At 38.5% G+C, this 27,207-nt stretch overlaps 1 protein-coding gene across 1 annotated transcript in view; it reads left to right on the forward strand.

The window, feature by feature from the left end:
• LOC126234657 (replication protein A 32 kDa subunit) overlaps nt 1-24,013 on the forward strand; it is a 31,885-nt gene extending 7,872 nt beyond the window's left edge. The window contains exons 3-8 of the mRNA XM_049943389.1: nt 10,809-10,907; nt 13,860-13,970; nt 18,432-18,629; nt 19,883-20,002; nt 23,647-23,726; nt 23,841-24,013. Coding sequence (XP_049799346.1) covers nt 10,809-10,907; nt 13,860-13,970; nt 18,432-18,629; nt 19,883-20,002; nt 23,647-23,726; nt 23,841-23,919 — 687 coding nt within the window. The 3' untranslated portion in view covers nt 23,920-24,013. The remainder of the gene's footprint in view (nt 1-10,808; nt 10,908-13,859; nt 13,971-18,431; nt 18,630-19,882; nt 20,003-23,646; nt 23,727-23,840) is intronic.
• Nucleotides 24,014-27,207: the final 3,194 nt, after the last annotated feature.

Below are 27,207 nucleotides of genomic sequence, written 5' to 3' on the forward strand. Positions count from 1 at the left end.
TTCTCTTAGAACATGACTTCGGCATCAATACCTTGCTATGTTTTTGCTTTTGGACCTTAGCCCAATATTCTACATGCTGTTTCCTTGTCCAGTCTCGTAATTTTATCTTGATCATCTCCTTGGTGATTGTCAGAACAGGTTCTGGTCTGATAAATGGTATCATTGCCCCCATCTTGGCCAACCTATCGGCTTGCTCATTACCACTACTCCCTGAGTGACAAGATACCCACAATAGGCTTACCCTATTGCTTTCCCCTATCTCCATAAGGACTTTGTGGCGATCTGCCATGATCTTTGATCTTGTTGCAGAGGCTGACAGTGCTTTCACGGCTGCTTGGCTGTCTGAATAAATGAAAATGCTTCGACCTCTGTAGCACCTCTGCAAATTCTCCTCCACGCACACCCTGATAGCAGATATTTCTGCTTGAAACACAGTTGCCATCTTCCCTAGAGAGATTGCACTCTCCAGCCTTGGCTGCATTCTGTACACCCCGGCCCCAACACCTTGGTCTGTTTTCGAACCGTCAGTGAAGTGAAGCAGACTATGTCCCCAGTAAGGTGTCAAAATTTGTTCTCCCAGAGTTCTGTATTTCCAATTACTACATTGAAAGGCTTGTCAAAGCAGTTGGGACTTACTATATAGTCGGCCGGCATTTCCCCAACCATACTTATGTCTACACCTCACTCACTATTTTAGTGTGAGGTTGTAACCTCCCCCTCACTTCTCGACCTTAATGACAGTGAAAAATTAAACCGCGTGTACCTAATGAAAATTTGGGAAAAGCAATCGTCACCGAAGTTAATCTGTTGGTAAAGAGGGAGGAAAGGTTTACATCTAAATGAAAGGAAAAATGCAAATGAAACTGGTGGAAATTAATTTTGAAAAGGGGTAAAGTTAATAAAGAAAGTAAATGTGTGGCCGTTACGTCAACAATTAACTAGCGGTAATTAGATATTTGAGATTTGGGGGAAATCACGGTCGCCAGTCCTAAGGACAATTACTACAGTAACTGAAAAAGAAAGGTTATTACACATATAATTAGCACTAGAAGCGTGGAAACTGAAGGTTGACACGTGTAGTGTGAAAACTGAAAGTTTGTCAGAAGTAATAAATTTCGCTACACTCTGACTTAATTTAGCAAAAGAATTAATAAAACCGTAAAATCGAAAGTTAATTTAGTGACTGAAGTTAATAGTGAGCTTTCTTTCTGAAGCACATCGAAATTCAGTAAAATACGGTTAGTCTTGGCCTACCTCAACAATCATTTCAAAAGCTACTTGAATCTATGCAATTTAGAAATAAGAGATTTAACTTTGAACTTGAATTAAATGATTCTGAACAATTAACAATAGTAAAATTTAGTACGTACCAAGCTGAGCTGTAGTCACAGGTAAGCTAAAATATGGTAACAAAACTCGCACTCATAATTTGTGCTTGTGTAATCTAAATATTGTAGCCAGCTATGAATACTTTCACCAGGTGAAACGGGCTCTTGATGTGCGCCAGCTAATGCTTCCCGTCCGCGACACCGTGTCAGAAACTATCATAGCAAGTCGAGCACGATGACATGCTGCCAAACCCCGAACGCGCGGCAACTCGCGGGAGCGTCACACAACACACCTGACCCACTGCACTACCCCAGCCAGACTCTCTCTCTGCCCGCGCTCCACGCGACAGAGTTAACACTACCAAAGATCCTAAACACTTAGGTTCTCCACGCGACCTATCGATGTATTCATTCGATAGCATAGTTTTCCCTAGGCAAGACCCAACGTAAAAATACAAATAATATTTACAAAACAAACCAACATAAATGCATATATATATATATATATATATATATACAAACAGTAAAACAATTACAATATATAAAGAGACAGAAATGTCACATCTTGAGGTAACAAAACAAGGAAATAAATTATAGTACAATAGATGGAAATAGGAGGATATGCAATTCCGGCGTCACAAGGTCCTGGATAGCTCAGTAAGTTCCAGTTTTTGCCAGTCCTTAACATGTGTGCTCCAGCTGCTGCCTCCATCTTTACTCACAGGTGTAATGGGGGCATGTCCAGCATGGTTCCCATCCCAGCAGTGGGTGTGCTGCTAATTTTGCCTGTAATGGCCAAGCAGGCCAATCTCTGCACCTTAGCAAGCTCCTTAGCAGCTACCTGCTGTTATACCTTTTTCCATCACGCTGTAGCCACATAAGTGTCATAGGTCTTACTACCGTGGTATATATCCAGTTCATACTCTTGGGGCTTAAGAGTCAGTTTTTACCACAAGCTCTCCTGGCACTCATTAGAGTACCTTTTGCATTGGAACAGGTGCTCTTACTTGAGGGGTCCATGATCCATGCTTACCCCGAGATATTTCACTAGCCCCTTCACTAGCAAAGTTTCATCGAGAAGCTTGAGATTCCAATATGTGTATTGGATCTGCTTCTTTGTAAATGGCACTACAACAGTCTTCTTAGGACTGACCCTTAGAGCCTGTTTCCTGCACCAATTCTGCACAGTGTTCAATGCTCCTAGTGCCTTAGCTCTGACTGTACTTGAAAATTTGCCAAGTATTACTATGACAAGATCATCTTCATATCCCTGGCAAAAGTACTGTCTTGAGTTTAATTCTACAATGAGTTCATTCACCACAAGTGAACTGTGGATTTCTTTTCAAAGAATTTTCTTAAAAATTTATTTACTAGTGATTCATCAAGAACATTAACACATTTAATACACTATGTGAGTGCGGAAGTAGTTGCCAGGGAGTAACTGATGAAATCATAATGAAATTGCTTTTAACAAATGGGAATTTTATTCCAAAAAGCATTTTTTTTTAAAAAAAGAAACAGGTTTAAAATTATAACCAGAAAGCACCCTCTAAATATCAAGTTACAGTTTATTCAGAGGCAGAAAGAAACAAATTTTTGAACTGTGTGAGCTTTCGGGCTGAGAACCTTGCCGCTCCCTTTTGACACAGCCGTAGCCACGTCCGCTCACAACGACCTCTGAAAGACTACACAGGTGCAAATCTGCAACACACCAGATTACTTTAAACTAAAAGTTTTAACAATTCACACAAGCACATAAACTATGCACCCTGTAGGAGTGATGGAAATGTTACAAAAAACTAAAATTAAAATATTAACTTGCCACCGAAGGTGCAACTTAATTTTAACTTCCAAGAAAAGTCTTATGGTGGTAGGGTGGCAACTTTATATACTAAAATGACCATTTAAATAAAATCCCATGAAATACAATCCTATATAAAATTATACAAGGTTGGCCAAACTAGTTAACACGCTCGACAGTACACATATACCGCCTCTCAAGATGATAGGCCAGATAAAAACATATTTCAGGAATTAGGCCGTTACACTCCAAGCAATAAATTCGTTAACACACCGAATCCAACAAACATGACAGAGGGCAGATTGATAGGGAGACTACCGAACAACCCGAACCGCAGGTTGCTCTAACCCGCCCCTACTCCACAAGGAAAAAACGGACCACCCAATTCATAAATAACCACCTTCCCGAAGGTGGGCACACGGCGAAGAATGGTGGGACGACCCCAAAACAAAGTGGCTGGTGACCTCACCAAGAAAACAAGTAGAATTTAACAAGTAAATGAAACAACATATCGCCAATCATTTAACTTCTATTAACTGCGATTTCCAGAGCAGACCTGGTGCAGCACCCCCAAAACGCTCTCCCGAACTGTCCGCTGCCAGCCGCTTCAATGGACGCAGGAAGGATGGCCGCGAAGCCACTACCCCTTTCTATACTGTGCGGTCCACTGGACTCACGTGGCGACCTCACATGGCTGACGCTCAAGGCGGACAAGTCATCTTGTGTCTCAGTGCTCGACCGACCAACCGATTGATCCAACCGCCAATGACCATTGCCTGAGCAACTCGAGCAGACCGGCGGCCTCACGCGCAGACTCAGATGCAGGAACTGAGCCCCGACCGGGCAACCACTTGCTGAGTTGTCTTACTGGCGGAGTGGAAAGACTCTCATTTATCCGACTTTATAGATTGATCCGAACAAAACACATACTAACAGTCCGGACAACAGACAGACACTAACTACCTCACAGATTCGGACGAGAGTCAGACTAGCAAGCTGGGGATGAGAGACTGACCCCAGACTGATTGCGACTGACTGCTGGCGAGCTCATAGCGCCCCTTAAATGCACGTGAACAGGCAACCTTTCCCCTTTCCCACCAGAGGGAGACACCAAAGCTGTGATTGCTACAGCGGCGCCACCCCCAGAAACGGAGGGCAACTACTTCACACTATGCGCTGCGGCTCGCTCTTCAAAACAGCAATTTTTACCACGGCTCAACAAGGTTCCACAATAGAGGGTACGGGACCCCTCCTTGTGGACAGCCTCTGGTGCTGTTTACCATTTTTTCTTGCATCATTGTGGTTTCTACCTTTCTATCACTGAGCATGGCTCTAATCCACCTGCAGATGGTGGTCTCTAAGCCATGCACTTCTACTGCATTAACCATGGATTTGAAGGTCATGTTGCTAAAAGCCCCTTCGATATCCAAGAAGATGCAGAGGGCTATTTCCTGAAAGTGTAGTGATTTCTCCACCTCCCCAAAAAACTGGTGGAGTGCAGTTTCACATGATTTTCTTGGTTGGTATGCATGCTGGTTTATGTGTAGAGGGACCCTAGTTAACCTCATCTCCCTAACATGCACGTTGACCAATTTTTGTAATGTTTTAAGAGGAAAGGAGGTCAGACTGATTGGTCTCATATCCTTGGCCTCGGTATGATCAGTTCTCCCTGGCTTTGGAATGAAGACAATCTTCACTGCCCCTCCAGATGTTAGGAATGATTCCTGCTGCTAGGCTAACCCCAAATAACCTGCATAGGACTCTTATTAAGTTCACTTTACTATGGACAACATATTCTCTGACTGATTCCCAGTTCTCTGTTCAAACACCTGAAAACCGATATCTTACAGGGATCTTGTTCTGGTCTATGTTGTCTGTCAGAGTGCGTTGAAGAAAATGAGTCTTGAGTAGTAGTTCCAGCATTTCATGTGCTGTCATTGTATACTCCCCATCCTCTTTCTTTTAAGTTCCTCCTGGATTATGCTGAAATTTTGGTTGGACATTCTGATCATATGTCTTTGGTATCTAATACATCAACAAATAAACTACAGTCTTGGAGCACAAGTAGATAAGGTGGTAGTGTGTTGTTCTGCTGTAGTTATTTCCCAGGAAACAGCAGTAACACAACATCAGAAGCAGCTGAGAGATCCATAAATACAAGGTGAGGCACAGAAGACAGGCCATACAAAATACCTCCAGAATGAGTAACTACATTGACCTAGGTATGTTTACTCCTTTATGATAGACAGTGTGTAAAAATTTTTTTTTATGTAGGCAATTATTTTTAATGTTATAGCTGCCAAATCATGGTACTGACTCCTTTTGAAAGTGGTTGTGTATGGCTATCTGCAGCATTGGAAATAGCATTTAAAGACATCTTCAGTGACATAACATGTTTAGAACTTTATCAAATAGTAATAAGATAACAGCATTGTGCATTGCTGTCTCCTCATTTGAAGAAGACGTCCCACAGACATTTGCCTTACTGTACCAAATGTAAGCAGACATGGAACTTTGCTGGCCTATGCTGTTATAAGTCTTGTGATCTGCTATCTTTCAAAGCTGTCCACTACGTACTGCACTGAATTAAATACCTATAACATACAGCTTCTTGCTGTTTTGAGTCTGGCCTGACACTGAGGTGACAAAAGTCTACAGATGGCAGTAGTATCATATGCACAAGATATAAAAGAGCACTGCATCGGTGGAGCTGTCGTTTGTAATCGGATGATCCATGTGAAAACGTGTGAGAGGTAATTATGGCTGCATGACTGGAATTAACAGTCTTTGAATGCGCAGTGCTAGTTGGAGCTAGATGCATGGGACATTCCATTTTGGAAATCGTTAAGGAGTTCAATATCCCAGTATCCACAGTGTTAAGAGCGTGCCAAGAACACCAAATTTCTGGCATTTCCTCTCACCATGGACAACACAGTGGCCTACAGCCTCACTTAATGACTGAGAGCAATGGTGATTATATAGAGTTGTCAGTGCTAACAAACTAACAATGTTTCTTATAATAACCACAGAAATCAATTGGGATGTACAATGAACATATCCATCAAGGCAGTGTGGCGAAATTAGGCATTAATGGGCTATGGTAGCAGACGACTGATGCGAGTGCCTTTGCTAACAGCATGATATTGCCTGCTGCGCCTTTTGTGGGCTCGTGACCATCGGTTTGACGAGAGATGACTGGAAGGCAAAGGGCTGGTCAGATGAACTTCAGCTGATGATAGGGTCTGAGTGTAGTGCAGACCACATGAAGCCACGGACCTGAGTTGTCAACAAGGCACTATGTGATCTAGTGTTAACTCGATAATGGCCTGGGCTGTGTCTACGCTGAATGTAGCGGGTCCTCTGGTCCAACTGAACTGATCATTAATGAGAAATGTTAATGTTCAACTACTTGGAAACCATTTGCAGCCATTCATGGACTTCATGCCCCAAACAGCGGTGGAATTTTTATGGATGACAGTGCTCCACACCATCGGGTCGCAGTTGTTAACGATTGGTTTGAAGAACATGTAACATTTAAGATCATTACAGTGATGTGCTTTCCTTTGTACTTTGAGTAACTGAAAGATATAACACAGTCGTTCATGAGCTGTTTAACCAGTACCTATTTTCAAAGATTTGCATTCCAGACATGCAGACTAGTTCCAGTTCTCATGGGTCAAATATCTGTAGTCATTCTTGTCATCTAATTGTTGGTTAATTTCTTATCTGGTGCTGTAATGTAGGTTTCCCATCCCTGAGAGGTGATGTTCAGTTCAGTCTAACTTTATGTTGAAACTTGTACTTACTTGGAAAGGATCATTGCTCAAGGTTTAAATCTAGCATTCTTTTTATCTTCTTTATCCACTGTCCTTTTCTGTGCTTAGAAGTGAACAGAATACTATCTGTTGCTTGTTTTTGCTTCCTAAATGAGCCAGTTTCATGGAGCCTTTACATTTTCCAAAAGGGCAGCAGTTTCCAGCATCATACACTTAAAATAATATGTTCTGAAATCTCAGCCCATCAACAGGTTTCTCTGATGTAGTAAAATACCAATAACTTCCCAGAATGAGAGTAATGTAGTGTTGTTCGTATCTGTGATGCAAGAGAATTTATACCTGAAGCTGAACCTTCCTTTTTGTTTTCCAGTACACTCACATGTAAGGAACATTACTGTCTTGTACTGCTGTTGGTGAATATAGGCTTTTGACTGGATCTTAGTCGCCAATTACTATTACACTTTTGGTCCAACAAAAGGTGGTCATAATTAAACTGATGGTGTTCTGAGTGCTGTAGTGTGGCCCAAATTCATCGCAGGACACTGAAGCGTCATTGGTGTGTTCATTAATGAGTGTGCTGAAAAAAATTATAGTTCCACTGCCTGCCGCCAGGTGAAAATATGGTGCTGTAAGCAGTCAGAATGTGAAATGTTTCCTGTTCTGCTGTCAGTATGCCGTTTGTTGTTTGCTGGCATATGTTGATTTCTTTCTGAAGTGACTGTTGGTGTAAAGGACTAAGAAGGCTGAAGTTTTACGTATAAAATATAATGACTGTTGAAGAGAAAGATTGTGTGCAGCTGGTAAAGCTGTTTTATCAGAACAGTTGCAAGAGCAGAGCTGCAGTGCAGGAATATCACCAATGGTAACAGCTGTGAAGAGGCCTCATATCAATAAATGGGCTAATGAATATGATAAAAAAATTTGAAGAAAGCAAACCAAAGACTGCGATATATGGGCAAACCCATAGAAAATGTAACAGATCTACTGAATAGACTGCTTCCACTACGCTTGTCCACGCTCTTCTGGAATATTGTTGTGCAGTGTGGGGTTGTGTCAGACAGGATTGATGGAGAGTACTGAAAAAATTTAAAGAAGAACAGCTCTTTTCGTATTATCACAAAATAGGGGAAAGAGTGCCACGGATATGATACATGAATTGGGGTGGCAATCATTAAAAGAAAGACATTTTTTGCTGTGACAGGATCTTCTCATGAAATTTCGATCACCAACTTTCTCCTCAGAGTGATTGTGCAACACACACCTCAAATCTCGCAGCTTGTGCTCAAGCTATGTCATGGGAATTCTCTCTCTCTGGTCAACAGTTCAAAGTTTTTGAGGTGCGTTTTACTCTGGTATTGCTACAGGATTTAGAATTTGTACGTAATGAAGCTCCAAGATAGGCTACAACTCCGTACCATAGCCCTTCACTTCTTGGCGTGACATGTGGCTGGGAAATATTGTTTGGATGGATGAGGCACATTTTACTCTGCATGGTGTCGTGAATGCACAGAACTGTTGCATATCGGATTTTATTCTGCCAAATGTTGTGCAGGAATATCCACTGCACTTAGCTTATGTGACTGTGATGTGGTTTGACAAGCTCCTTCTTTCTTGACCTGTTTTTCTTTGAGAATATGACACCTCGTGGGCCTGTTAGTTGTACAATGACATCTGCACTTTATAAGGGCCTCCTTGTGTAATACGTGGTTCCAACTTTGCAAGAATACAACTGTGTCCATACTGCTATTTTCGTGCAAGATGGGGGGACACCACATGTTGCTTGCGAGGTGAAAGATTTGCTTTGAGAAACCTTCGGTAATGACCACATCATCTCGAGGCGATTTCAAGATGTGTGGCCTTCCACATCCCCCAGAAAGATCTATTCTATAAGGGGTGTATCCAGACTCTTCCTAATCTGAAGGATAGCATACTACAACACATTGTTCTGATAACACTGGATAGCTGTAAGCAACTGTCGACAATGCCATATTAAGGATTCAGCATGTTGTTGAGTTGGGAGACCCTATTGAATACGTCATAACTTGTGACGGTATCCTAATAAACCGCCAGAACCATCTTTATCATGTATTTGATCATTCCTCCCATTTTCCTGCACCTGCACCACATTCTGACTGCTTACAGTGTGCCATATTTGAACGTAGTCAATTACTTTATAACCACCCAGTACAAAGAGGTTATAGTAGTATTACACTGAAGAGCCAAAGAAACTGGTACACCTATCTAATATTGTGTAGGCCCCCCGTGAGTACACAGAAGTGCCACTACACAGCGCGACATGGACTCGATTAACGTCTGAAGTAGCGCTGGAGGAAATTGACACCAGGAATCGCCCAGGGCTGTCCATAAATCCGTAAGAGTACGAGGAGGTGGAGGTCTCTTCTGAACAGTATGTTGCAGGGCATCCCAGACAGTCTCAATAATGTTCATGTCTGGGGAGTGGTCAGTGGAAGTATTTAAACTCAGAAGAGTGTCCCTGGAGCCACTTTGTAGCAATTCTGGGTATGTGGGGTGTTGCATTGCCCTGCAGGAATTACCCAAGTCCATCGGAATGCATAATGGGTGCGAATGGGTGCAGGTGGTCATATGTGTCACCTGTCAGAGTTGTATCTAGATATATCAGGGGTCCCATATCACTCCAACTGCTCAAACCCCACACTATTACAGGGCCTCCAGCAGCTTGAACAGTCCCTTGCTGACATCCAGGGTGCATGGATTCATGAGGTTATCCCCATACCTGCACACGTCCATCTGCTCGATACAATTTTAAATTTTTTCAGTCACCAACAGTCCAATGTTGGTGTTGACGGGCCAATGTGAGGCGTAAAGCTTTGTGTCGTGCAATCGTCAAGGGTACACAGGTGGGCCTTCAGCTCCGGAAGCCCTTATGGATGATGTTTTGTTGAATGGTTCGCACGCTGACACTTGTTGATGGCCCAGCATTGAAATCTGCACAAGGGTTGTACTTCTGCCACTTTGAACGATTCTCTTCAGTTGTCGTTGGTTCCGTTCTTGCAGGATCTTTTTCAGGCCGCAGTGATATCGGAGATTTGATCTTGTACTAGGTTCCTGATATTCACGGCACACTCGATAAATGGTTGTATGGGAAAATCCCCACTTCATCACTACTTCGGAGATGCTGTGTCCCATCATTCGTGTGTTGAATATTACACCACTTGAATGTTAACCTGCCACTGTAGCAGCAGTAACTGATCTAACAACTGCGGCAGACACTTGTTGTCGTATATAGGCGTTGCCGACTGTAGTGACGTATTCTGGCTGTTTACATATATCTGTATTTGATTACACATGCCTGTTCCAGTTTCTTTGTTGCTTCAGTGTATATAGAGCTTCTGAGATCTGACATGTAAGTTATTTTCTTCATTGTCATGAATTATGCTGGCATGGAGACCAGGACTACTGAAACAGCCCACTGTACTGTAAATTTAGTTCAGCTGCATGTAAAAGCATTCCTATAACTTCGGAGAAAAACTTTTATAGATCCCTATGTGTCTCTTGAACACATAGCTTGTCACATATCTTATTTTATCGTATTTCGTAAATCAATTGTTCTTTGGCTGCTGACGTGCCTTCCAAAATTTCTTGAAGTTGTTGTTAGGAATTTTACATTAATTCCATAAGAATAATATATGGAGATGGAATAAAGAATAATTCACATTTTATCAGCAATGATACTTATCTATTAAGAGGAGAAAAGTTGCAATCCTAATTGACTATTTCTACTACCACTACTACTACTACTACTACTACTACTACTACTACCACCACTACCACCACCACCACCACCACCATGGCTACTGATTAGTAGTAGTAGTAGTAGTAATAATAATACTCTCAGTACAAGTCTTTTTGTTTTCTTTTCAGGCAAATAAACGAGACCAAAATGTTGTTCCTGTAACAATAAATCAGATATTGACAAGTGCAGATTCGGGGCTAAAGATTGGGACCCAGGATATCACACTGGTGAGAATTTGTGCTATTACTGTTATTGTATTGCATATTCTTGAGGTACTGTCTTATTATATATACAGCAAAACCCCATTTGCATGTTCCCGTTTTTTGAATTTATTTTTGTCAGTACCAACATAGTTCCTGTTCCCTGATTACAATGCTTTCCTGTCATTAACAATTCCTCATTACAACATTTCCTTTTGTTTAAAATTATCACGACCTTTAACACTGACTTTCATACAGATTCCTCTAAAAAGTGCCTCGTATTCCTGCACAAAGTCAGCCTTGAACAAAGTGAAAATTGCAGTGTATGTGCAAAGTTAATGATCATGTAACGTAATGTTAGCATGCTAAGCATGATTTTCATTGTCGGCATGTTGCATCAGATTCGCCTATATTATAGGTCCGCAGTGTTTGGAAGGATGGGGAAGTATGCTGAGCCATTGCCTTAATGACAATCACAATCTGACGAGAGTGACTGTAGCAGCAAACTTCCTTCTGCTCCTTGTGTTGTATTACAACAGCTTTAATTTAATTTCACAGTCATTTATACCAATAAACACCTTTTTCGAAGATGGCCATCTGTATAATGCACTTTCATGATGCTCTGTAACATGCCAATTTCTGCCCTATTTCTCACCGAGGACATCCTTGAATGAAGTAACCTCCTGGTGAGCAACAAGCTGAAGATTTTGTGCCTGTTGTTCTTTGTTTGTATAGACTGCCAACTTTAGTGTTTTAACCAGTATTGTGTTACAAGTTTTATTTACCATAATTTTTCAGTAATTATCAATAAGGAGTCTCACATTAGAACACTAATATCTTTTTAATGTGGTTCCTTGAAAGACTTTTGCTTCTATGTTTTATTTACACCATTGGACATGATCTGCATGAGGAGGGAAACCTGTGTGCATGTTTGTGTGTGTCAGCACTTGGCCCCTGCCTTTGTGGTGGATGCTTTGTATACTGTGGAACGACAAGTAGAGTTAATTGCTGTTAGAAAGAAACAAAAACAGTTATGTCGGATTTTTTTTTTAAATATGCAAATTTTAAGTTGTTTTAATTTCTTTTTTTTAATAATATAAAGAGAATTGCAGTAAGAGTAATTTATTAATTTTTGTTTTTTGTTTTCATTGCTTTTCTGTATTTTACACTTTCTTGCAGTTTACAGTTTCTTTGGATCAGTCCACTGAAAAGTGGAACAAGGTTTTTTTTACTGTAGCTGTTTGCGTGTTGTGGCGCAATAAGAGCACACAGAGTATTGTGAAAATCAGAAATGTGACATGTAATTTTGTAAGTTTTTGGAAAGTTCTTTCTGTTAATATACAGTGAGAAAATTCTCTGAAGGAATTTTAAGTGGCACAGTGATGATAAGCATAGTTGGTTTGATTGCAATTGATTCACAGTGTCGTAGTTAATATCTATTCACTCATACTCAGTTTCATTTTAATGATTTTCTCTCTGTGTCTGCTTTCATGTTCTGTCCGTTACTTCTGTGTGAATAGCTTATTGCATACAGACGAAACTTTCTCTTTGATAGCTTAATGTGTACTTAATTGTTTTTGAAATTGAGGATGTGAGTGAAATTTAGTGTTCCTTGATAAAAGGGCAAAAGGGTTGCTGTTGAGCTTGGTGCTCATATTACAGTGCGTGATTTGAAAAACGTGTATCATTACCAATTTCACCAGTGCCAAAGAACTGGATAGTTATTCAATTAGTTACTTTCTCGTACATTTGAAATATGAGCTTTGTAAAAGGTGAAATTTTTCCTAGAGGTGTGATTGATCAAAATTATTTAGTCCTCAAAATAATGATATTCTTCCACTCCTATAAAATAAATGCCCTCAAAGTAACTTGGATGAATTTTGTTTAAAATTTTGCAAGTTTTGTGATGCAGGTTTTGTTAGCTTGTAATAAAATAGTTCTCTTAAAGACTGTAAGTAATATGCACCACTAACCTGCTCATCAAGATGAGAAGTACCACAGAAATGCTGTTGGCATCTATCACAATGGGAACATGGAAAATATTGGTCAGATGGTGGAACTGAAATCTGTACCAACAAGTGATGACAAAGCATTTTCACCATGAGCTATTTTCACAGCAATGCTACCACCTCCTTTGGACCACATCTGGTGTTGCCAGTCAAATTACTATATATTTGGTGTTTGCTATGAATGTCATATGCTTCAGTGTATAATGTTTAATTGGTATTAATTTCCAATGTTTTGTATGGCAAGTCTTTTTAGTAGGGTAATACGGTCCCCCCTATAACCCAACATGGGCATTAATGGGGCGAAAGTGTTGCCACAACGTGTGATGTGGCTGAACGTGATGAAAATGCCCAAAGTGGGACTTAGTCATTTTTTTGTGTGAACAATTTTGTTTTGTTGTCTGTATACGTAATAACAGGTATCTCATATTTCAACAGATGTAACTTAAATGTATGAGAAGTGTAACGTTTTTAGTGCAAAAGTGTAAACGTGCACAGATGTGTGGACAGTTTGAAATGTGAGACAGCTTACAGGGGTTGCTGTCATACATTTTACTGTTTTTTTGTATTATTCTTATACCTTCTTTTACTAACATAATAATAGTAATAATAATAATAATAATAACAATAATAATAATAGGTTTCTGTTTTGATTTCCATTCAATTTATGTAAAAGAATGCTTCTTTAATAAAGTTTTATTTGATTTACATCAAAATGTAATGTTTGCAACTTTTATTGCTCTCTCTCATCATGGATAATACAATTACTGAAACCATAAGTTCCACAATCTCTGGTTCTTTTTTTGTGTAATTATGGACTCATTTACTTTACATCCCAAGTAAAATAGCTTTATCTCAGTGAAAACAGTTCTATCAATAGATGGTCAATGAGGTTTATGTTGTATAACAACTGTTCTCGATTATTGTGCTGTAAGTCTTACTGTGCTTCAGATATTTTTCCTGTTGTGTGCAGGTTACAATTTGTGGTATCATAACAAGAATGCAGGTGGCATCAATGAAAGTGACTTACGTGATATCTGATGACACAGGATCAATTGAAGCACACTTATGGGTTGAAGCTGATGTAAGTATATTTATATTTATGTTGTCAATTAACACCTTACATAATACTTCTTTTCTGAATGAACCATGGATGGTGCCAGTGATAATAGAGTAAATCATCATGGTTTATTGCCTACAGTATCGACCCCAGAAAGAAAAGGAGCACATAGTACAATAGATTGATAATTTATTTTTAAATGGAGAGCTCATGATAGAAGAGAGCCATATAATAAATGGTTTGTCTGGCTGTGATGGTCTAATAAAAGGATCCTCATCAGTCAGATTTATCCAGGAAGGAAGAAACAAAATTCCACAAAATTGTAATTCTGACAGAATCACATTATTGAGGGAATTTTGGATAATGGAAAATGGGAACAAGTTTACCAAAGGCATACAGTAAATGCAAAGTTTATTTTTAAAACACTACGAATCCAATTTTCTTTTACAGTGGGTGAATGAAAATTACTGTTGGAATTGAGAGAAAGGTTAGCTACATCTGGGAATGAAACTTGTGCATGGAAGAGAGAACTGGAAGGTGCATTGCAAGCAATCTTTCAAAGTTCTTCACTGCAAACCAAAAGACTGCAACTGTGCATCACGATGAGTTTGTAGAATTTTAAATTTTTTTGTGCAAATGCAATTCAGGCATTATTAGGAATGAAATGAATAAACTGCAGAAATCAACTCCCAAATAACAGTAGCAGTGGAACAAATGCTATTAAATTCAGTTATGAGCTGCAGAATTAAATGAGTTCTTATTATCAGTGGTTGAAAAGACAGGGAAGTGCCATCAAATGTGGTTCCATTAGACTTCCTTACAAGGAGGCCACAAGGTAGTTGAAGTACTGTAATTTTTTATATTTATGGTATTTAAAGTTCAGAACTTAAATTGCAATAGAGCAGAGCAGTTCTCTGCAGCTCTCAAAAATTTTTGAGAAAATGAGCTTTGAAGTTGTCTAACGATCATTCATATGCAAAATTAAGGTCAGTTTTTCTGCAAGCAGTGTGGCTCTGTGGTAAAGTGCTCGTGTGTGTGTGGGGGGGGGGGGGGGGGCGGTGAGCTGGATTCAATTTCTGTTGGATTCAAATTTTTAAACCAAGTTGCATGTTTTGTGAAGCATAAAATTCATGAAGGGGGTTGGGGTGGAGGAATCAGTAGTGCTTGAGATTGGTAATCGTGGAATTGAGTCATGTTTTGGTCATTATTTTTTCGTTGTATTTTTTTCTGTTCATTTTTAGTACCTACAAATTTAAATATAGAATTCGTAAAATACATGCTAATAAATTTGTCATTGTCATTTCTATGAAAAATGCTAATCATCTTATTGTTAATTACAAGTTGCATACAAAAATCCAGTTTTCATTGCAAATGTGAGCTCTTAATTAACAATCTTTTATAAAAGATTGTTAATCAAGATTGATTCAATTAAAAAAAAAAAATTTTATCCTCTGTATGTATTTTACACTTCATGGAAATGGTCATGGAGTGTGCACATTTGCTTAACAATTTGAATCAGACAGGAACTGACTCCCCGCCACAGAGGGGCAGGCAGGCAATCTACCACAGAGCTTGTCAAAAAATAAAACCTTTCTTTAGCATGTTAAAGATAATTGGGAGACTTCAAAGTCTATTTACTTGAACTTTTGAAAGTTGCATGAACATGCTTTGGGAACATTGAAACTTGAGCACTGAACTTCACGTACCACAAATATCTGATTGCTATGTGGTTGCCTTGTTAGACAAGACTTGCAGTCTGAGCAGCAGATATCAGTTTTGTCAAATCAGCAGTTTGATAGATTACAAATTATGACACTGGAAAGTAATAACTCATCTAGCTGTGACGGTAGTTCAATTAAAATATGAAAAATCTTGCGCTATATTGGCAGTAATTAAGTCCAAATGTTTTTTCATGAATTTATAAATGAGTGACCCGTAATTACGGACCCATTTCTATCCTTGTATTCTCAGAATTCTCAAAGAAAGTAACTTACACCAGAATATTGTAGCCTTTTAACAGCAGCTCCTTATGATCTATAAATACCTTTCTACAGGAAAAGTGATATACAATTACACAAATTCCCTTTTGGTAGAACTAAACAACGAAAATTACCGTGTTGGCATTTTATGTGATTTTGCCAAGGGCTTCTATTGTGTAGATAGAAAATAATATTAAAGAAACAAAAACAGTATGACATTAAAGGCATTCCTGTTGCATGGAAAGAGTCATGACTGCAAAATAGAAAACAGAAGTCACATTAACAAATCATACCATGGAGGGTGGGGAACATTGAATTAAATTAAAAAGTTTTATCTGGGTGCACTCCTATTCTTGACGTAAGTAACTCATTTGCCTTCAAAAAAGGTTTAACTTGGGGCACTCCTATTCTTGGCTTAAGTAACTAATTTGCCTTCAGTTCATCAGGCAGTGATGTTTGCTGCTGACAGATATACTGAGAAAGGACCTTAAATACTTCCATACTAGACACAATCAGTTCACAGTAAGCAGTGTAACCATGATCATTGTGTAGTTCGGAGCAAGGTAATGGAATTAGAGATGTAGGGCATGTGCACTATGAGGCTCCATGTGTGAAGTTCTAGGTCTCCAGCTGAGCCGGGACCAGCATGTTTATAAACTAGCAATACAAAAACAACTCGGTTTTACCTGATGTGGACTTACAAATCTCTGTGTGTTGGTCTGCACAAGGAATTACTATTATTAATCACTACTGTCCTGTGCCACATTATTCTGGGATATTTTAGTGAAGGTAAAAATGTATCTATTCTACTAATATAAGTAATTCCAATGTAGACGCATCCCTACTTAGGTTTCATCCTTTAATAATTTGCCAGTAGACATCGGGCAGGAAATTGAAAATCCCCAGGTGTTGTAAAGAGAGAGCTTATTAACCACTCTTACAATTTATCAAAATATTAGGCATAATTGATATAAATTCTGCTTAACAGTAGTGCTTGAGTTAAATGGGTTTTGTGTTTGGCAGTACATGTACAGTTGACATTATTCTATGCAAAGTTAATTAAATACTTTGTTTGAAACATTAGAGAGGAAAAGCAGCTGAATAATGCAAGAGAATAAGCAGTGGCTATTTTCAAAGGCACCTTTTTTCATGTACATAAAGAGGAATGTAGTAGCAAATTATATATTTATCAGTGTAAGTAGATTAGCACCAGTTATACTTTGCTGTTTATATGATTACAGAGATACACTGTAGTGGCTGCTGTTATATATATACAGGGTGTCCCAGCTATCTTGTCCACCCAAAATATCTCTGGAACAATAACAGCTATTGGAAAACGACTTTCACCGGTATCAATGTAGGGCTGGGGCCCATGAATGTACATATTTGGAAACATTCTAATACGAAAGCATATGTGTTTTTTAACACAAACTTATGTTTTTTTTTAAATGGACCTCCTATATTTTTTCTTCAGCAATCCATAGCATGACAAAGCACATACTCAATGGCGTTGATTGCATCGCAATATTCCCATTACATCCCGAGATATTAAGACGCGAAGTTGACGCTTGAAACACCCGACATGCGCTGCTAGCGCACGTCCTGAGGCTCAGGCGTGAACCCCATGCTGCCCGTAATCGCGATGTGATTGACATACGTAATCACACTTCCATACTTATCAAGAGGTCCGAAACGAATAATACGATCTGCTACCATCCTGCTGCGATTACGGGCAGCATGGGGTTCACACCTGAGCCTCAGGATGTGTGCTAGCAGCGCATGTCGGGTGTTTCAAGCGTCAACTTTGCGTCTCAATATCTCGGGATGTAATGGGAATATTGCGATGCAATCAACGCCATTGTGTATGTGCTTTGTCATGCTATGGATTGCTGAAGAAAAAATATAGGAGGTCCATTTAAAAAAAAACATAAGTTTGTGTTAAAAAACACATATGCTTTCGTTTTAGAATGTTTCCAAATATGTACATTCATGGGCCGCAGCCCTACATTGATACCGGTGAAAGTCGTTTTCCAATAGCTGTTATTGTTCCAGAGATATTTTGGGTGGACAAGATAGCTGGGACACCCTGTATATGGTGAGGGGGGTGCACACAGGTGTTTATTTGCATGCGCACACTATTAAAGCAGTCACAGCTTCAAGCTGACTGCTGAATGCTCAGCATAAATATGAAAGCCTTCCTCCCCCCCCCTCTCTCTCTCTCTCTCTCTCTCTCTCTCTCTCTCTCTCTCTCTCTCTCTCTCTCTCTCTCTCACACACACACACACACACACACACACACCTGTGCGGCACACGTGTGCTTGCAGGTTGTATGTATTTTTGCTGACAGTGTGGTGTGATCCATTTTGAACTCATTTCTATAACAAATCAGAAGTCCACTGACTACAGAGACTCCTTCCATAATTGAAAACAGTCGTGTGCAATTTGCAGGATAATGCTATGATGTATAAATCAAAATAATTATAATATTTTAAAAAAAATGTTTCAGGATGACCAGAATGCTGTGCCTGTCATAGTTGAGAATACGTACTGTCGAATATATGGATCTGTTCGAACTCAGCAAGGGAAGAAACACATAATGATTTTTAAGATCATGCCTCTTGAAAGTCTAAATGACCTCACAGTTCACATGCTGGAAATTGTTCACGCAAATACAATGGCAGCAGCTGTCAAGAAAGTGGATACGGTATATATTGTTTGATTGTCTTTGACATTCTGTGTATTTTGTGCAGTAAAATTGGTATATTTTCTCTCTCTCTCTCTCTCTCTCTCTCTCTCTCTCTCTCTCTCTAGCAGTTGGTGGCTAACTAATAATGTAGCAACATTTTTTATTGGAGTGTCAAGTGTGCCACAATTTTATTTGGGTTCTTATTTTGACTGACTTCAAATTGATGAATTTGTGTTGTCTGCCAAGAAGATGGGTGCATTATCCCTTCTTACTTAGACATACTAATTACCTTTATAAATGCTACAGATAATCAGGGTTGGGCAAATAAAAGTGGATTGGAGAACAGCGTTCCAGGGTGCAAAGAAACACAGGAGAGGAAAGGAAATACAGTACTAATCTGACTGTAGCAGATGTTGAAAGTGACCACCATTCATCTCTTTGCACTTTTGGGCCGCAGTCAACAAATTGCAGAAGACCGAATCAAAGCTGGACTGCTCGAATTGCTGCAGTCTCATATGAAATGTTGTACTGCAGTTCTTGAAGACTATTAGGGTTGTAGTGATACACCTTAGACTCGAGCACTCCCCACACAAAGTAATTGCGCATGAAAGATCAGGTGACCTGGGTGGCCAGCTAGCCATCTCCTGTGGGTTCATCTTCAGAGCCTACTTGCACATAGTTTCTTGAATTGTTCTGCAGTGTAATGTCACTATGGACACAGCAGTAAGTCACATATTAGATGCAGCAAAAGCAATTTGTGCATTACGCTCTGATTAAAAGTACATTGTGATTGTCATTTCAGTGAGTGGCAGGAGGCCAGTCGCCAACCAAGTAGTTGTTTCTCAGGTGCCACATGCTCTCTGTATTGCCTGTATGTTTGTGCAGTGCCTTATGAAGCATGACTAGCTCCGTGCCTGGTAGCATTCTCCCTTCCCAACTTCAATCTGTCAATCACAAGAGAAGGTTAATCAAGTGTAACAACATAGCTTTTTACATTACCTACATTAAGTACAGTTATTTGTAAAACCTCATCTTGTACTTTACCAGTTTGCATTTCAACTATACACAGAGTGGTTTTAATTCTGTAGTTACACATATTAGTTGCAACTAAAAAGTTTAATTTAAGCTTTAAATATTCAGCAGTACTTTTGTACTACATAAGGATAATCTTCTTGTAGCTTCAGTTCTGAAATTTGTTTGAAAATTGTGCTGTACAATATATGTAAATAGTTACAATGATTGTACTTTGTCAAACTTTTTATTTTCAACAGACCAATGGAATGAATACCGGAGACAGTCATCTTAGCAATTCCTTAATGTCTACGTCATACAGTGCCAGCATTTCCAGTGGTTTTAATCCTGCTCAGCAAATGGTTTTTGATGTTGTTAAGGTGAGATTAAAGCTATTGCGACAGTAGGAGACTTCTTGAGTGATGGAACATATTAGTTACAGAACTACCAGCTACAAAGTTCATCAACACTTAAAACATTATATCATTTACTGGTGCAGCAATGAACATTAAAATATTTGTTGAATGGTTGGTAACTATTTTCAAAATATCTTACCTAATATTGAATTTAGTATCAATCATGTTTGCGATTATGTAATTGTCCTCGATGTTGTTCTTGAAAATAATTTTGTAAATATTGCAAGTTGACTTAGAAGTTGAATTAGTGACTGAAAAAAAAATACCTTGCTGGAATTTTTTATAACACTTATGGAATAAATGGACTTGTTTAGGTTGTTTAGTTTTCAACTCGTAATGTGTGTTGAAGTGATACAAGGCTTGTGACTTGTCTCAAAGATGTAGGCCCAAGAAAATTGCAATGTCTGCAGAAACAACTGTAGTTATTTCTGCTCCTGTTTCTAAGGCATCACACTGGTGTGTTTGATACTACGCAGCTGTGTTGAATATTATTGAAGTATTTGCTTATAACAATGTTTTACTGTATTGTTAGGTTTCAAAGACAGTGCTATTCAGCCCACTCGTCTAATATTAGGTGCCTAGGAAGCTGTTTTCTCTAATAGCTAGACAACAATTCAAGCAAATATTATTAATGGAGTTTACTACAGTAAGTTCAATAGACAATAATTAACTTCATATATTTACAAAAGTGGGTCACAAGCAAATGGCGACATGTAAATAATCAATGTCCTTCGATAATACAATTACCATGCAAGCAAATAATACAGTTCACAAGTCACAGCTAAAGCATTTATATCACGGCTTGTCTTCTAGTGCGACTGCGGCTAAGCGGAGCGACACTTATATTCTCTTCGTATACGGGTCACTCCTGTCATGGTGTCATCCTAGTCAGCATACTACTGGCTGACGTTGTCACTCTGCTGTGACATTCCAGGCCGATGTGCTAGCATTTGATGTTACGCTAGAACAGCTTCGATGAGATTATGCATTATTTTCTCATTAGAGGCCACTCCTTTTTGTAAGTGATTGTTACTTTGGTGCAATAAAGGGAAAAAAATTCAAGAAATGTGGCTGTTGTCATGTTCCAGAAGAGTATGAAGCTGTATCAAATGATTATGTGATAAGTTTCATGAGGCAAAAGTCGGATGCCTACACATCTTGGATTAAGGTAATTGGTGGGAAGACTATCGCAGAAAATCCTGTAACTCTGAAATCATCAGGAAAGACGTGCCGCATAATAGAATAATAAACAAAAGAAATTTCAGGATGATTCACAGCCCAAGGGGCTTTTAACTGTCAGTAGTTCATTCATGGATTGTGTATCACACCAGTTTGCTTTTATCTGTAAAATGTGCAGAGAGACAAAAAGATAGAATTTAATGTCAATCTGAAAAGATATATAATTTTTCTCTCTCATGCAAAATTAAGACAAACTGATCTATATTGCTTCTGCAATCCTGAAGTTTATTAGCATTGTGACCATGATACTTTCTTATTAGTAAAAGATGTCATTACCACTTAACGACTTTCTGTATTTTATGACATTGAAATTTTGGTGTTATGCCATTTTCAAGCAGCAAAAAACTTAGAAATTTGTCAGGAAGGTACAATAATGTACAGACAACAGAAGTCTTAATTGTAAGCTCTCAAATGGGCTAAAATGCACTTGCTTACAATCACTTTGTGCCACTGCACAGTGTATATCAAATGATTAATGATAGACACTGTAGTATATAACGTTCCATTTTACCAAATTCCTTTGTCGACGGGATGTTAAACTCAATCTTCCTTCCTTTCTACCAAATTTCTTTAAACAAGTCATATAAATATATAAAGCTATCAATTGAAACAGAATGTGAGCATGAAAATGGAATAAGGAATACCTAAAAAAAGGAACAAAGTATGTCTTGGTAGCAAAAATAACAAAATGGAGTACTGCTTCCTAAAGATCAGTCAACAGCATGGTATTAGTGCTGAAACTTACAGCAGAGCAAGTAATTCATGACATAGTGTAATACCAAATTGGGAAAGTATGGTTGCTGAAAAGTTACTTGTTCTATTACTATTACATAACATGAGGTAAAAAACTTCATTCCTGTTAAATAACTAGTCAGGCCACCATTATAGGTATAAAACGTAATTTCTGAAGTAAAAAAATAATAAAATAATAAAAGAAGTGTAACATCCCAAAGTAATGGTGTCCAAAGGAAAGAGGACAACCACTATATTTATATCCCTCCACAGTACAAATGAAAGATAATACAAATTATTGCCAAACGTCAGAGAGACTGGTGACATATGTACATTAACCAGAACATGTACAATAATCACACTCCAAAATTCAGGAGTTGATAAAAAACAAAATATGTGTTTAAGTAACAGCAATCAATAATTAATTTTTAACAAATTTTACAGCAAAACAACAAAATCCTCTTTTTTTTTTTTTTCCTCCCAGAGGGGGAGAGTGGGCTGCTTGGGGACATACTGGCTATCTTTTTCAGCCATAGGATTTTTACATTTTATTCTTTATTTCAGTTTATCACATTTTTGTTGCCAAGATGCAAATTTCATATAGTGCAAATTTGAGAAATTTCTGTTTTATGTATATAAACGTTTGTGAAATACATGCCATATGAAATTTGCACCTTTTGCAACAACCCACAAAAACTTCTTCCACATTAAATCCCCTCTGACTTAAACTTATGTAGTTGCATGTAAGTGAGGGATTAAATTTCAGTTCATTATATTTTGCCAGAGTAATACAACAAGATTGACATTAAATTCATGCCAAGTAATTGATTGCATTTGTTGTGTGGGAAGTGAGATGATGAACTTACAACTCTTGAAAAATAGTTGCAAGTTCCAGAAAGGTATTTTCAAAAGGAGATAGATTGGTTTAAAGGAGTTAGCAAAAAAAAAAAAAAAATCCAGCTTCAAACGTACTCTGCCAAATGGTGTTACAATAGATTTTATTTTCAAGGTTCTCGCAATTTGGAACCTGCAGAATAAGTTGGTAGGATTTGAAGAATTGGATAAAAGTTAACTAGCTTAAGGTTTCTTTGATTAATAAAGTATGAGACAAAATTGATATCCAGTGCTTACCATCTGGGGAAGATACTTGTAATACCACCAGTAGGTACTTACAAAAGTAGAAAGAGCTTTCGGAAGTAATAGTTCCTTGCTCAGGGAGAGGCAGGGGTAAGCTTGGGAAGGTTAAAAAGAAAGGGTAAGTCACTCCAATTTTACTATTCTCCAGCCTATCCCTTTGCTCTTTCCAAAAAAGAAACTATTACTTCTGAAAGCTAGGTAACATGTCACTTTTGCTTAGATGAGCTATAATACTCATTTCAGCTCCTGAAAGTCAGCCTTTTAGTTTTCTCCATCAGATTTTCCTTTGATACCATTTTATTTTATTTTTCATTTTTTGCCAATAGAACGGGAGAAGTGCATGTTGGGAAACTAGTTGAGAGTTTGAGATGAAAATTTAATTTAAAGGCTTTATGCATGACATGGTACTACTTTCGTAACACTGTGTGTAAAATAATTATTCTTCTGTTTGGTTACATATTTGTGAGATGTTGTTAACCTGTTACTTTGTTTCTCTGCAGAAGTCATCTGATCCAACAGGAATTCCAAGGACTGAAGTTATCAATGCCCTGAAAGGAAAACTATTGCCAAAGAATATTAAGTAAGTGAAACCAAGTGTGTTGGATTAATTTTTGAGTTGCAAAATTGTGAAGAGTCATAAGTGGTAATTTTTAACTGTTGTTAAAACCAATCTTTTTCTTTTTTTTTCTTGCAGTGACATTCTCGCTTTTATGTGTGGTGAAGGCCACATATATACAACTATTGATGAAGATCATTTCCAATGCACAGACTGAATTGCTTAAAATATATTTGCTGACCACTTGTAAATATTGTTTTTGGAGATATATGTGGTAATATATTTGGTAATAAAACATTGTATCAATAATACTTTGCAAATGTGTGTAATATTTTCTAAGTTTTTCAGATGAACTATTTTCCTGAATGCTTTTCTTAAACCACATCTATTCTCTCATGACTGGAGTAAGTTAAATTATTATCAGCACTTGTGCCTCCTTCCTGAACTCACAGTCAGATGGTGTTATCAGCCCTTGCCTCGTGCAGTTTACTGTGTGTCAGTTTCTCTCAGCAAATAACTTGGAGATAAGGGCTACGGCATATTTTCATGCTTAAAACTTGTGGAACTGCCTTCCAGGACAGTACAAGCAAAGATAGGAAGAGCATTAGTCTACAAAAGCAAGTAATAATGGAGTTGTACGAAGCAGATATTTGCACGTATTTCAGGTCTCCTTCAGACATTGTGGAATTCTTGCTCTAAATTTCCAGTACAATTATTCCTTAATAGTCGTAACTACAAATAAAATACTGTTTAAAAGGAACTATTAATTACACAACTACAATTAAAGACACCAAAATAATTCAGATGTAGACATAGCCCCTTTGCCTAGGGTTCAGATTGAGGTTCTACATTATGGCACAAAGAGTTTTAACCCTTTGACTGCTACAAACATGCTCATTGCATTCTGTTATGAGCACAGCTTTGTTGTCAGCATAAACTGCTGCTGTGTTGTGGTTTCCATCTGTGTGCTAGTTTAGCCGCATAGTCCGGCACGCCTGTGCTGAATATTCCTGGAGTGCTGGATGTTGACTTCATCAGCTGCTCTGGGTTTCTTCCTCCCTCATCAGTAAAGAGAGAGAGAGACGAAGAAGAATCGTTATGCTGACAACTTGGTTTTTCACTTGAAAGCTCTTATAGAAATGAGTTACTGCGTAGACAAACACAAGTGTGTGAATATTATATCCCAACTAAGAACTGCATCTCTTCTGGCATTTTTAGTAGGATATTAGAAACCTATTATGAAAGTGACGTGTCGCTTTATATTCATCGCAGTAACTTAATGTGCTTTCATAGTTACTCTTTTACAATGCCTGCTGTCCTCCATATATTCATAACTGTAATAACTCAAGGGAAAGATGAATCTCTCATGGAATCGCTGCGATACATTGGCATTCATTGGGAACGACCACAGTAATAACTTCTTTGCTCCATGTTTGTCGATTATGTTTCGTGAGATGTCTTCAATAATTCCACATACACCAAGTTTTGTGGAAAATAACAAACAGAATGTTTTATCACAGGACAGAGTGATCCAATGAGAAGTGGTCCAATGTGAGTACCCTGTCCTATGTGCACAGAATGACCACATTACACAACTGTTAGCGATGTGCTTGAGCAGATATGTGAGCAATTCTGAAATGCATTTCATCTGATTTTAAGAAAACTGTTTAGTGGGAAAAAAATTGATTTTTTTACATTTTACACCCTGATGTCTTTGCTCGATAGGGGATGGAATTGCCGTTACTGTGCTGCACAAAATTAAGTGAAGCATTGCACGAAATTCTAAGAAAGTAAAAACACATTGTGTAGAGTATGTGGATGGTTCATTTTAGGTCATTCATAGTTATGTATGAAATGTAGCTTATTTGGAGCTGAGAACAGACTGATTTATCACCGTTCTGAAGATTTTTGGCTTTGATATGTATGGGAGGCTTGCGTGCAGTGTTTCCAGGGTACTGTCCATGCGCAGTGTGAATCATGTAATTCTAACACCTGTCTATTCCATAAACTGTTCAAGATATCGAAAAGAGGTTCATTGATAGCATGCAATGAAAGTAACTATAGGTTTTTTTTTCTGCTGAAACAATGTACTTCTTTAACAGCATTTAAGATCTTATCAAAAAAGAATGCTGTGGCCTTGCACACATTTATATTTATGATATTTAATATAGGATACTCAGCTATAATCAAAATCTGTTTCTTGTTATGTCTAAGATGCAGTCGCTAAGTAACTACATTTTTTTAATTATTTCAGTTTCCATTGAGACTTCTGTTTATTTACAACCTTCAGAATGATTTATAGCTACATGTAATGATATCAGCTTGTCAGCTAGTGTCTCCAGCAACACTATTGAAATGGCATTTATATGGAGGTGTCTGGTACTGTAAAACGTTTATCCTCTGACACCAAGTACAGGGCATAACTGCCTGTTACAATCTTCACAATTTCTTGCTGTGTTTAAAACCACAATAGTGTGCCATTTCCACAGGCAAAAACAAAGATGAAAACAGCAGCACAAATAAGACCACATCAGCAAAGGCACATAGGCCGAATGTGGGAAAGTTGCTGAGCACTGAGGGTGGGAAAGCAGCCACTTGGCCTCTCTTACCTGGCCACTAGGTGCCTTGTGCATTAACGCATAGGGAGCACACAAAAGACCAAGCGGTTGCCCGTCTTAACACTTTGGGGGCACACAGGAGGCAGCAAATGGCTGTGCACAAACACTTCTAGAGCACCTGACAGAAGTATCAGTGGTGCATGTAAATGCATCCAGAGGACTCAGGAACAGTAGTGAGCGGTGCTTGTTAACATGTGAGCAGTCAAAGGGTTAGCAAGGTGCCAGCAAATGTAAGGTACTTCATAGTGCACAATCTGTTGGGCCTTACTGTGAATCGTTATGCATCACTGAAATGATAGATAAAGTAATAAAATACTGTTTGTGACCTAAAGTGTTAGTTTTTAGATTAGAATCTTCACTGTAGAAGTCAATATGGAAGATTCATCGATTTGATGTGGAGCAGTAGGAGGTGGTTTAGTATTGAATCGAGGCATTTTATATCTTCAAAGCCCTCTGTATACTTCATGCAGAGGCAGTGAGTATAAAATTGAAATAATAACTACATACATGGATGCAGCAAATCAGTCAGTTCGTTCCATGCGTCACCTCTGAATCGAAAGGGTAGGAACTAATAGGATTCACACATGGTAGATGATATTACCTACAAACTTACTAAAAAATTTACTGATGTGTTGGTAGGGTCCAGAACCTGAAAATATAGATAATGAAATTTGTTGTTAAAAGTCACATCTGCTGTTATGGGGAAAAGGGTGGGGGGTAGACTTAATAACCATCTTAATTAGACTAAAAATTTTGGATTAAGTTTTAATTGAAAAAAATTTAAAATAATTGTAGAATCTGGTAGAGGTGTGCCCCCTGCCCCCATCCCCACTTCTCCTGCGTTTTGACAGCCACCAGGTATGCTGATGCCAGAATGGAAGCCATGT

This window comes from Schistocerca nitens, chromosome 2, assembly GCF_023898315.1.
Source record: "Schistocerca nitens isolate TAMUIC-IGC-003100 chromosome 2, iqSchNite1.1, whole genome shotgun sequence".
In the NCBI taxonomy this organism is placed as follows: domain Eukaryota; kingdom Metazoa; phylum Arthropoda; class Insecta; order Orthoptera; family Acrididae; genus Schistocerca; species Schistocerca nitens.